The following is a 13,858-nucleotide window of genomic DNA, read 5'->3' as shown; positions in this document are numbered from 1 at the left end:
ACTGACTACCAGGACATCATCTCCAGCCTTACAGTTTGTGACTACATGACCGGTATCAAGGGCAGTACCATTCAGCCCGGACTTTTTATGTTCCCATCTGTTGTAGAAAGCTTCCAGGTTTTCTATGAAAGCAGCTTTGATGTTGACCTCTTTTAATACCCTTGTGATTTTAGTCCACAGATTTATCTCATTTGGGCATACCCAAAAACACTTCCCTGTTTTAATACTGCTTGTAGCTAGTTCTTGGATATCTGCACAAGGGGCGTGACACCAATTTCCACAGAAATGACAATTTATGCATGTGGAAGCCCGTTTGTTTGACTGACCACAGACTACACACAGCTTCATAATGATTTGAATGGTTGATTTACTGCAATTCTACTAGCAACCTCTTGAATATTCTATTAATAACCTGCTAGGTGGTGCACAACGAAACCGTTTGAAACCAGTCAAGGGTTCGGACCAGTCAAGGGTTCGGACCAGTCAAGGGTTCGGACCAGTCAAGGGTTCGGACCAGTCAAGGGTTCGGACCAGTCAAGGGTTCGGACCAGTCAAGGGTTCGGACCAGTCAAGGGTTCGGACCAGTCAAGGGTTCGGACCAGTCTATCTGATCTGATCAGTGGGTCACTTATTTAAACCATACTGGTCGGTGATTTGAGCTAACACATGAAGGATCTACTGGAAATTATCTACCCGAGTAATATGTGATTTGATTGATACAAAAGTATAACTTGCGTGTTGAAGAGCCGGTGACTGCTGGCACTCCTACAATGACGAACGGTCGACCTCCACCCTTGTTTATCAATCGCTGTATCTAGCTTCTATTTTTTTTTTCCGTCTCCACCACAATAAATGCTATATTATCACTATAGTTGACTGGTACAAATTTTGGAGGAAGGACGCTTTTTCTGTAGTAATAATTGCTTCTCGTTGTGTATATTGCGACCGCTGGTAACTACAGGTAACTACGTCTGGTATTTCAAGAAAAAGAAACTAATGAAAGTCACTCCACTCCACTAAGTACCATTATAATACTGGTTAGTTGCTACTACAACACTGTATTCTGCTATTCACTGGTATCACTAGATTATATGCGAGTACACTAGCAAGCCAGGAAGATTATTAAAAACAGCTGACCTGTGGTAAGTTTCTGGCGACTTCTGGCACCTGCCTCTATAGGCTTATCACTTCATTTACAAATTCACCTGTTTTCAAATGACACTTTAGCCTTTATCATCAATATACTAGGGAGCCACTGTAGTATACACTATACACTATGTATACTCAATGCTTTCAGGGAGACTTTCTTTCCTCTGACACAAAGTTCAATTATTATTATTTTTTTCACACGGGACACAGGCCTATGATTCCCCTCTGGCAGTAAACTCTGCTAGGTAGTGCACACTAATTCTCCTTTTTTGACTCAGTATATAATGTTTTCCGCCCAAGATTGGTTCCAGGCGCTAGAGGGATGTATCGTATAGGATTGATGACACAAATTAAAGTTCTAGCACGAGCGACCGTAAGAGCGACCGTGAAAACACCAGAAAACCCGGAGCACAACGAGGCACGCTGACACTGTCACTTAGCCACCCAGGATAACCCAAGAAAGTCAGTTCGTCATCGAGGACTGTGTAACTTATTTCCATTGGGGTCCTTAATCTTGTCCCCCAGGATGCGACCCACACCAGTCGACTAACACCCAGGTACCTATTTGCTGCTAGGTGAACAGGACAATAGGTGTAAGGAAATGTGTCAGAATTTCCACCCGCCAGGAATCGAACCCGGGCCCTCCGTGTGTGAAGCGGGAGCTTTAGCCACCAAACCACCGGCTGACCTAGAGACTGATGACTGGCCTACAGAATTCTCCAAGGCCAATGGTATTGATGACTGGACAGACATTTTTCTTAAATTACTTAGACTATACAACAAACTTTGTCCTATAAAAACAAAACAGATCACAAACAAACGGCTTGGTTGCCCATGGCTAACCAGCACCATTCTGAAATCCATTGACAAACACCAATATGAAAAGCAATATAGACAGGGCTTAATACACAAAGATGTTCTTAAACACTATTCATCAGTTCTCACCAAAGTAATAAAAAAAGCCAAACAACTATACTACTCCAGTAGATTCACAGACACTTGACGAGATATAAAAAAAGACCTGGAAAACACTCTCTCAGATTCTAGGGACCCACAAACTGAAAAAAAACAAGAATATTGTCCTAACTAAACCTAATGAAACACCACTACATCCCACTGACACAGCTAACAAGATAAACGACTTCTTCTCAACCATAAGATCTAATCTCGCCAATAAACTCCCACATACCAATGCCCATGCCGGGGACTACCTAGATAGGAATTTCCCAAATTCCTTCTATCTTGTACCAACTGAGCCCACGGAAGTCACCGAGATTATAAAGTCACTTAAAAATAACTCGGGGGGGGGGGAATCTGTCTCATGTCCCACCATTACTGTACAAGCGAGCGGCCCATGTCCTTTCGCATGCTATTTCATTACTTTTTAACAAGTCACCTTCCTGAAACTACTCAAGATGGCAAGGGTTACACCAATACATAAAGGTGGTGACCCTACAGACTTAAACAACTATAGGCCAATATCAAACTTACCATTGCTATCCAAAATCTTTGAGAAACTCGTGCGCAGGAGACTATATTCATTTATAACGACACAAAACATACTCAACCCCTGCCAATTTGGATTCAGGAAAAATAAAAGCACTAATGATGCAATCATAAAAATGCTAGATCTGCTTTACACAGCATTGGAAAATAAGGAATATCTACTAGGAATTTTTATTGACCTAAGAAAAGCTTTTGACACAGTAGACCACAACATCCTACTCCACAAACTTGACCATTACGGTATAAGAGGCCATGCGCTTGCTTATTTCAAATCTTACCTTACTAATAGGTATCAGTATGTCACCATTAAAGACACAGCATCAACAACACGGCCACTTGATACTGGAGTTCTGCAGGGAAGTGTCCTTGGTCCCCTGCTCTTCCTCATATACATCAATGATCTTCCAAACGTATCCCAACACCTGAAACCCATTCTCTTTGCTGACGACACGACTTATGTCATCTCTCACCCTAATCTTGCCACCCTCAACACCATTGTTAACGAGGAGCTGCTCAAAATATCGACTTGGATGACAGCCAATAAACTTACGCTTAACAATGGCAAAACCTACTATATTATGTTTGGTAGCAGAGCAGGAGATGCACAAATTAACATTAAGATCGACAACACACTAATTACCAGACATAATGAGGGCAAATTCCTAGGCCTATACCTTGACAACAACCTGAATTTCAGCACCCATATCCAACACATAACCAAAAAAGTATCCAAAACGGTTGGGATCCTCTCCAAGATACGATACTACGTGCCACAAAATGCCCTTCTCACACTATACCACTGCCGCAAAATGCCCTTCTCACACTATACCACTCACTTATTTATCCATACCTCACCTATGCTATTTGTGCTTGGGGATCAACTGCAGCAACACACCTAAAGCCAATAATAGCCCAACAAAAAGCTGCAGTAAGAATAATCACTAAATCCCATCCCTGGCAACACACCCCCCCACTCTTCATAGATCTAAACTTACTCCCTGTTCAGTACATCCACACTTACTACTGTGCAATCTACATCTACAGGACCTTAAACTCCAATATCAACCTTGACCTAAAACGCTTTCTTGGTAGTTGACAGAACCCACAGGCATAACACCAGACACAAACATCTCTATGACATTCCCCGTGTCCGACTAAACCTTTACAAAAATTCAATGTATGTCAAAGGCCCTAAAATCTGGAACACCCTACCTGAGAACTCTAGAACTGCAGACACATTCATCACCTTCAAAACTACCATTAGAAAGCATCTTATATCCCTGATACACCCCGTCAACTAACTACACGAATACCACCTCGTGGTTCACACTTACTCACTCACCCATTTGACCATAAACAGAAATATTCATCTCAATCTTAAAATAATGAATCCTGTGATACTCCAATACTGAAACTATGTACTGTGCCAAAACAAAAGCATTCACATTGCTAAACTCATTAACTAGTATTTAGTCAGCCATAATACCAACTTGCCTCATAATTTGTAATATTTTAAAATTAAGATTTAAACTAAGTCTGCCCGAAATGCCTAGCCATGCTAGGTGTTCTAGTGGTACACTGTAATCATTATTTTACTACTTGTAAACCACACAATAACCAAATTCTGTAAACTCAGCATTGTAATCCTTATAGAGAATAAACTTTGAATTGAATTGAAGGGTACTTACGGACTAGAGGGGTTAGAAAAGTCCACATGCGGTGGCAGCAGAAAACGTTTAAGCAGCGAAGGAACGGTGCGCTGTGAAGAAAGGAGTTGCGCAGATGGAGAAGAGGAAAGAGAAGGAACAGAGGGTGGATCAGTGTCCATTGATGGTTTGGTCTCTGCAATATATTCAGAGATTGCTTCAAGTGTTTCGGAGTCCAGAGACGTCGTATGGGAGACAATATCGGAGATGGAAGGAGGAGTTTGAGTAAAGATCGGAACTGTAATGGACTGTACCAAGGTAGGGTGGGGGGGGTGAAAGGGTGGAGGGAACTGGAGAAGTGTGGGAGGGGACAGAAGAGGCAGAAACCTAGGAGGTGGCAGAAGAGGAAGAAACTTGGGAGGGGACAGGGGAGGAAGGCACAGTACGAGGAGGATGAACCTCCACACTTGTAACAGAGCCAGTGAAAGGGGAAGACCCAGGTACAGAGACCGGGAAGGTAAAATGTGGAGGTGGATGGAGGGAAGGAGGGGTTAAAGGAGATGTTTTGGACTTCTGAGAAGTAGAGGGACGATTGGGAGGTGGTGTCGTACGAGGTTTTGTCGATACCGGGGTTTGTGAGGGATAACACGAAGTGAGAAGAGACTGAGGTGTTGAAGTAGGGATGTCTGAGCCCAGGACAGCAAAAGAATTAGTTACAGGAGTGACTATGGGACTGGCAACTGCAGAGGAGGCTGCAGAAGATTATAAGCAAGTTTATTCAGATATACACAAATACAGTTACATAGAATTATCATACATAGCAGCATATGTGTAGAGAATCTAGGATAACCCAAAAAAGTCAGTGACTTATTTCCATTGGGGTCCTTTTACCTTATTATAATATAAAGGTTATAATATTTTCTTATTATTCTATAATGAAGATAACCTTGTTATTATACTAAAAAGACTACTACACGAGGGTAATTAAGACTATCTACAATACGAGGGTCATTACTAGGAATAAGGTAAAATTTACACGTATGTTAGCTAAAAAATAGAAAATCATTCCCCTCCCTTTGTTTACCTGGAGTTTACCTGGAGAGAGTTTCGGGGGTCAACGCCCCCGCGGCCCGGTCTGTGACCAGGCCTCCTGGTGGATCAGAGCCTGATCAACCAGGCTGTTGCTGCTGGCTGCACGCAAACCAACGTACGAGCCACAGCCCGGCTGATCAGGAACTGACTTTAGGTGCTTGTCCAGTGCCAGCTTGAAGACTGCCAGGGGTCTGTTGGTAATCCCCCTTATGTGTGCTGGGAGGCAGTTGAACAGTCTCGGGCCCCTGACACTTATTGTATGGTCTCTTAACGTGCTAGTGACACCCCTGCTTTTCATTGGGGGGATGGTGCATCGTCTGCCAAGTCTTTTGCTTTCGTAGTGAGTGATTTTCGTGTGCAAGTTCGGTACTAGTCCCTCTAGGATTTTCCAGGTGTATATAATCATGTATCTCTCCCTCCTGCGTTCCAGGGAATACAGGTTTAGAAACCTCAAGCGCTCCCAGTAATTGAGGTGTTTTATCTCCGTTATGCGCGCCGTGAAAGTTCTCTGTACATTTTCTAGGTCGGCAATTTCACCTGCCTTGAAAGGTGCTGTTAGAGTGCAGCAATATTCCAGCCTAGATAGAACAAGTGACCTGAAGAGTGTCATCATGGGCTTGACCTCCCTAGTTTTGAAGGTTCTCATTATCCATCCTGTCATTTTTCTAGCAGATGCGATTGATACAATGTTATGGTCCTTGAAGTTGAGATCCTCCGACATAATCACTCCCAGGTCTTTGACGTTGTAGCTACATTCATCAGACACCTTTTGGCACACTTCTTGAACTGGTTCATGCTATGACTGGCTTTGACATGTGCGGGCAGTCTGTTCCATTCCTTTATTGCTGTACAATAAAAGGTGTTTGAAGCCTGCCCAGTGACTGTGGGTACTACAAAGTTGTGCTCTCTCACATTAGTGCTATGAGTGCTTTGGTTCCCAACCTTGACAAAATTGACAGTAAGATATTCTGGACATTGTTTGTGAGCAATTTTATAAACATGATTTAGCTTCAGTTGTTTTACTCTGTCTTCAACATTCAGCATATCCAACTGCTGTAATTCATTCTGGCCTACATGCTCTCTTGGTCCCAGCCCCAGGATGAATCTTACGATTTTGTTCTTGGTGATTTGCAGTCTCTTTGTTTTTTTTTTGTCAAGGCAGAGTACCATGAAGAGCAAGCGTAACCCATATGGCATTGTATAAGGGCTAGACATAGGGTCCTGCGAGCCTCAGTAGGTAGGCACTGTGCTTGTCTATACAGGAACTTCAGTCTGCCATTCACTTTCTTTACTACACTGTTCCCTATCAATTCTCCTGACATGCATGGGTCAAAGGGGATTCCCAGATATTTTACTGATGAAACCAAAGTGATGGGCTCCCCATTACACTGGACATTAAAATTATTTACCCTTCTCAGTTTGTTTCGTGCCAAATAGAATGGCTTCAGTTTTCCCGAGGTGTAATGATAGTTTGTTGTCTACTAACCATTTGCCACAATACACATTAGTTGCACTTGTGTCCTTTTACTTTACATATTGTCTGCAGGACTCCAGTTCCAGTGTTAAAACATTAGCAATATCTTGTGGATCTTTACCTGACACTAACAGAGCACTGTCATCTGCATACAGTAGGAGTTTGCACTTGACACTGATAGACATGTCATTGACATAAGAATAATAAGGGACCCAGAATACTACCGTGGGGAACTCCACATGCTATCGGCAGGGGTTCTGATTCCGTTTTGTTGATTTTGACAATTTGTCTCCTGTTGCTAAGGTAGGACTTAAACCAGTCTACAGAACCTATACCGATAGCTTGAAGTTTCTTGCATAATATATTGTGGTTGACAGTATCGAAGGCCTTTTGCAGGTCTAAGGTTACCATACCTATGAGGTTCCCCTTTGACATTTCAGTTCTCAGGTAATCCGTCAGATTAATTAGGTAGGTGTCGGTTGAGTAAGATCTAAAGCCCGATTGATAGCTTACATCAGACCTACTATTTTTCTTGAAGATAGGAGTAACTCTGGCCTCCTTGAACCCATCCGGTACGGTATTAGTGGTGATTGATAGATTTATTATGTGAGCAATAGGGATTGACAGTTCAGAAGCACCATCTTTTAGGAACTTAGACGGGATGTTATCCGGGCCAGTGTTTTTAGTTGGGTTTAACCTGCTTAGTTCTTTTTGAATAAAGTCATGAGATACACTTACTAGTTGACAACTGTTTGGGGTTACCCCTTTATTGGTATAGTATGTTTGAAACTTATCAGTCTGTGTTAAAGGTATTTGATGCAGCTGGTAGTTTACTTACTAGTGTTGATGCAACAGATGTGTAGTAGGAATTAAAGCAATTTGCCACCTTAGATGTTTCGTGGCATACCTTGTTATCGATAGTGAGTACTATGTTAGACCTATCTACTGGCTTATGGCTATACCCCAACTGTTTTAGTTGTTGCCAGAGCTTTCTGGGGTTATGCTTATACTCTTCAATTTTTTGCCTTGCCTTTGCTCCTTTTATAAGTCTCTGCACTCTGTTCCTCACCCTTTGGAATTCATTTAGTGCTGCAATATCCTGTCTGTTTGCTTTAAATCTTTTTAGCAGCTGGTCTCTGAATTTCATATTATCTAATATCTCAGTAGTCATCCAGGGTTCAGTTCTTCGTTTAATCCTAACATCTTTAACTGGTACAATATTATCCAGGATGGTAGTGAACATTGTTTTGAAATTTTCCCAGGCATCATTTACGTCCATGCAGCTTATCTCTGTCCAGTCACAATTGTGTAGCCTATTTACCAGTGTTTCTTTACTGTAGTTTCTAGTTGACCTCATTTTTATTGTCCTGTGTAGGCCCATCCCATCCCTAATGATTTTCCTGGTGCAGTAAATGATGAAATGATCACTAAGACCTGTGGTAATGACGCCTGACTAATGTTCTCAGAGCGGTTACAAAGTATGTGGTCAATTAGGGTGGCTGAGAACTGTGTAATCCGGGTTGGTGTATTAATTAGTTGAGTGTAACTATTGAAACCTAGAATTTGCTTATACCTTTTGCATAGCCTGTTATTTTGCTGCTGAAAACAGATATTAAAGTCTCGGAATTGTTTTCAAGTCCGGACAATACTCTGGGAAAGTCTAAGAACTGGTCATGGGTGAGAGGGCGGTAACTAGTTCCTACTAAGATGGGTTTAGTCTTTGGAAGCAGCACTTCAAACCATAGAATCTCCAGTTTGTTATTTAAATCAGGTCTTGGGTTGTAAGCTAAGTCATTTCTAATGTAGGCACATACCCCACCACCCTCTCTGTTCCTATCTAAGCGTTTTATATTGTAACCTTCTATTTTGACCTCATCGTCAGTCACAGTATCATCCAACCAGGATTCAGAGATGGTTATAACTGCTGCCCTAATTTTGTTAGCTAGAATCCTAATCTCTGCCAATTTAGGAAGTGGTCTTGCGTTGACATGAATAAAGTGAAGGCCTGTTTTCATAAAAATTATAATCATCACTATATGGCAATGGGTCATATGTATTAAAATTAGGTAAATCAATGTCATCACTGCTAAAGGGTAACTGTGCCAAAGTGCATTTGTTACACACAAAATGATTTCTGGCACCGTTACTATAATTGTACATACATCCATCATGCACCCACCCCTTACACATTTTACATAAGGTGCCTTTTCTGTTTTTCATGCGTACTTTAGTACAGTGTATGCACCTGTTTGGTAGTGTTTGAGATGATAATGGCTGTTTTGTCTCACATTGACCTATGTATGCATTACATATGGAGTTAAGGTTATCATTCCTAGCTACTAGACCGCCATTTATCTGTCTGTTTTGCCTCTGCACAATAGTTTGAGGTCCTGGATTAATTTGGATATCACCACTTAAGAGCGCTACAATAAGAGTTGTGTGCCACTGTTTTTGTTTGGGTATGCAGTGTTGCCATACCTTGTGGCGATACTGGCATTTACTTTTCTGGTAGGATGGCAACTGTTGGGCTTTTACTGTCCAGGGCGCTGTTACTCCATTCACCTTTACCAGCCCCCATGACTGATTTCTTTCTTCATGGAATTGAAGGAGAAAGATAAATATGATTATGGCAGTCTGTACCCCCCTAATGCCTGCCATTTTCACTCTTCGCTCTTTTACTCTTTTTTTTTTTATCACACTGGCCGATTCCCACCAAGGCAGGGTGGCCCGAAAAAGAAAAACTTTCACCATCATTCACTCCATCACCGTCTTGCCAGAAGGGTGCTGTACACTACAGTTTTTAAACTGCAACATTAACACCCCTCCTTATACAACAACAATATTTATTTCTCTTTTCCAGTCACCTAGTACACCCTAGTATCTGCTTTAGCAATCACCACTGAATTACTAGTAAATTTTCTTCTTCAAAACCCTCTTCACTGCTCACTTTTCCCTTAACTTCACAAACCCCTTTCATTTATCCCCTTATTTCACACTCCCCTTCCCGCCTCGCTTCACAGTCCGGTTTCACCTATTAACTTCTAACTCCTTTCCATTCTGGTAGACCAGAAAGGTTTAATCAAGGATTTTATCCTTCCAAATCCCCCTCAATTCCATTTATCGGGGGTTGTCGTGTTGTTGACTGCCTGACCTGGTCTGCTGACTCAGCCATTTTTAAAACACTGAGGGAAGTAAATGCCACCTACAACCTGACTTTCCTTGAGTTTATAGATATATTTGGCATTTACTCCTATGATTCTCTCACTGTACACTGGTCAGCTGAATATAAATCAGCTACTAAAACATTAACCTTGGCTGTTTAACTATTCACTTCTTTCTCACGACTGGCACTGAGGGATAACCGTCCTGTATCCTTGGAGTTTTGTATTGTTGATTTAACGATGTTTCCTGTGTTTCCCTCTCATTAGCACTGGTACAGGTGATATGATGGTGGTACAGATATGATGCTACTGTCAATACAGATGAATGTCAGTAAAGATGAGAATTTCACTTCGCTAGTTGTACGTCTGGCAGTAGCTGGTGTTTGGATGCCGGTCAGCCATGTTTAAATGCTCAGTTCTTTCCCTCGTTTGGCACTGAGGGGAAAAAAGTCCTATAGACCTGTCATTTCCTTGGAGTTTTGTTGATCAGGTTTCCTGCCATGTTGTCTTCCCGTTGAACACTGGTGCAGTTGATATGGAAGTCAGTTATTTCATTGTAGTGGAAAACGTCTCATGTCTGGTTCACGTCTGGCAGCAGGTCTGGTACTTGAATGCCGGTCCCTCTTTTGTCATATTTAGTCCATTTCGTTGTTGTCACCATCAGTTTCAGTCTCGGCTGAGTGGTTGAGGGGAGTAGACGTGTGCTGGGGATCTGGACCTACTAATTCGCAGGCCTACCCATTTTTCCCGACTGATAAGTCATCATTAAAACTCCTACTGTTGGAAGACAGCTTCAGTGTTGTGAGAACTCTTATGTGCGAGCTGTGACTAAGGATATACCTAGTGAAACACTGGAAATAGTTTTCCTTTTTGCAAAGGCCCTCACAGGCCTCTGCTTCCCCTCTGCCTTTCATTTGACCTCAGCCTTTCGCCTCTATCAACATACAGTGTAGAGGCGAATTTTGCTAGTCCACTGCTACTCGTGCCTCTCAAAATGCTCACAACTCATCGCTTTACCAACCTGAGGAATAACGACGAGTGTGCAGTCCTACGTGAGTTGGTAACCCAGGTGTCCACACACTGAAAATTCGTCTTTCACTCCAAGACACGTGTGCAAGAAGTTCTGCAAGTTTGGAGTGAGTAACAATCTGTACGAGTATTGCAGTGTTTGGTAACTCTTGAGAAGTCTGCCTCAGCCTGTGACCTTGAGCGAGGCACTGCATCACCTGCCTGAGACTTTCGCCCATATTGACTATGTGAAGAAAGGCGAATGTGCGTGCTCAGTTACCCCTGCTGTTCTGTATCCCCAACTCTGCCTTTAAACTAGCCGTTCGCCTCAATCAACGACGTGCAGTGTAGAGATGTATTTTGCTGCCCCGCTGGTACTCGAATATGAGAGTTCCGCAAGTGCTGCAGATTTGTTGTAACTATTTGCATGAGTGGATTATGCTGACTTAGGACATTGTGCTACCATCAGTACCTACATAGGCTTAAAATGAGTGAGGAATGTCTGGCCTGCTGGGTGACCTTGAAAATGGCACTATAAGACCCGCATGCCACTTACACCCATACTGCGTGTGTCTAGTGAGGTGAATGTCCCTTCCTCGACTTTCCTATTCACCGGTATCCCTTAACTCGTCGCCATTATCTACATATGGGATAAGGGCGAGTTTAGCTGATCCAGGCCAAACAGCGCTCCAAGCCAGCCAGTGAAGGCCAAGGCTACATCTGTTCTGAATCCCAGAATGCCTTTGTGAACATTCTACAGTGTTCTGGCCGTACCTTCGGTGTTGTGAGAACTAGTTCTTATGTAGTGAAAATTTGTCTGTCATTCCAAGACACGTGTGCTAGATGTGTTAAGTGCTGCGGGTTTGGAGTAATTAACAAGTAGTGCAGGGTTGGTAACTCTCAAGACGACTGTGGGCCCAGTGAATGACCTTGAAAATTGCACTGCGACCTGCAGGCCACTACACCCATATTGCCTGTGTCTAGCGAGGTGAATATCCCTTCCTTGTCCCCCCTTCTTCCTCGATTTGGAACTCAGCCGTTCGCCTCTATTTGCTTGTGGTCTAGAGGCGTTTTTTTGCCAGACCACATGGGTGCTTGAGTGCCCATGTCCTCTGTGCCACACTCCACTCATCTTGCGAGTGTCTCCTGTGTGCCTGCCTCCCTGTTGCAAGCAGGTGTCTGGGTGGTTGGCGCGGGCTTGGCAAGCACAGTCAAGCAAGCTTGAGGGCAGCACTAAAAGCTAGCCAGAACAAGCTAAGGCAGCCTGCAGTTATAGCTGTCCTAGGGCCCAGCATGTCTGTGTATACGTTCTGCAGTGCTGCTGGCATACCAGTGTTTCCTGTAGTGGCTTGAGAACAATTTGACGAGCATTGCAGTACTGACATTTTGAGTGGGACATGCCAGAGGTTCACTTATAAACATAGTGAGTTTGTGGTGATTGGCTTGTACACAGTGAACATTCATCTGTCATACTTGTGCTAGAAGTGTTAAGTGCTGCTTTCCCCAACAGTTAATTATCATTTGTAAGCCTGTATTAAGACTTTAAATGGCTCAGAGTGTGCTTCAGTGTAGCGACTCCTTACATTTGATAAATCAGTGTAATACATGCTCTGCTCAGTGTAACTGAACTATTAAATACAGTTACATAATTAAGTTGCTTGTCCTAGTGTCATTGCTGTGTTTTATAATACATTTTCTCGTTCAGACTGAAACTTTACTGCTAAATTCCCAGTAATATTTCAAATTGCAGTGTTCATCTGTGGTGTGAGTGTGTAACTTATGCTTTGTATTTTTACTGTGAACAATCTTACTCCTGCATAATGTTCAGTTTCATGAATACTTTCTTACTTGAGTAATTCGGTTACCTTTCAACTGTGTTAAGCAAGAGTCAGCCTGTTAACATCTATGTTCCTTGCCATCTCAACTAGTGGGTTTAGCGCCTAGTTAAAATTGTAATAGCAACAATTTGCAATTGTTATACTTCTAGTTATACATTGTGTAAATTGTTTTAGACTATTTGATCAACTGGATTGTAGTGTTTAACTTCTGATACACCAATTTAATGACTGCAGACACGCACTGACACATAATAAACACATTAAAACGCTGGTAACTCCAGAAGCTGGGCCTAGTGTGTGACCTTGAGAAGTTGAGTGTGTTTATTACGACCAGCGGTGTACCCCACTCACTTATATTTACATCTACACAAGTATATTCTAAGTGATAAAGTGTACACTTGGTGTACTTGGTAACACTTGTCATACATAGTAACGTGTGTGTAAGTGAGATTGTTTAGGTACTGGTTCATCTATCTACAGCTGCACACTTATGCTTGCATACATGTATAACATAGTAACGTGTGAGTTACCCAGGATGGACCAAGAGATTAGATTTTGCCACCGAAGTGGCTAGTTTATTGTGCACCCCATATCCATCCTGTGGACGGTAGCGCGAGAGCATATGGATACACAAAAGGCCTAAGAACTAGGCCCCAAAGGGTTAACAGGAATACATAAGGATTTATATCTACATATCTATAGTTCACTTATCTGTTACAAGCAAATTTAGGAAATTTGCTTAGTATATCTGGTATCTTATTTTCATTAATAAGATATCTTGACATGTCACATAAGTTATTATACTGTCTGTCTCTGTATTCCTCAATGAGTGGACAATTAAGCACATAGTGTTCAAGAGAGTGACCATATGCCTGATCACATAATTTACATTTAGTTTGATCATCATCTGTGTGTCTCCCAAACTGCCAGAAATACTTGTAACCAAGCCTAAGCCTGGCCACTACAACATCAGTCAGTCTGTTC

The 13,858-nt window shown here is 42.3% G+C and overlaps 1 protein-coding gene across 1 annotated transcript in view; it reads left to right on the top strand.

The window, feature by feature from the left end:
• Positions 1-1,750: 1,750 nt before the first annotated feature.
• Positions 1,751-13,858, top strand: part of LOC128700668 (Histone acetyltransferase Tip60) — a 92,968-nt gene continuing 80,860 nt past the window's right edge. Inside the window, exon 1 of the mRNA XM_070096979.1 lies at positions 1,751-1,880. Coding sequence (XP_069953080.1) covers positions 1,751-1,880 — 130 coding nt within the window. The remainder of the gene's footprint in view (positions 1,881-13,858) is intronic.

This window comes from Cherax quadricarinatus, chromosome 56, assembly GCF_038502225.1.
Source record: "Cherax quadricarinatus isolate ZL_2023a chromosome 56, ASM3850222v1, whole genome shotgun sequence".
In the NCBI taxonomy this organism is placed as follows: domain Eukaryota; kingdom Metazoa; phylum Arthropoda; class Malacostraca; order Decapoda; family Parastacidae; genus Cherax; species Cherax quadricarinatus.
Note: the sequence above shows the minus strand (reverse complement) of the source record. Positions and strands in the feature narration are given on the sequence as shown.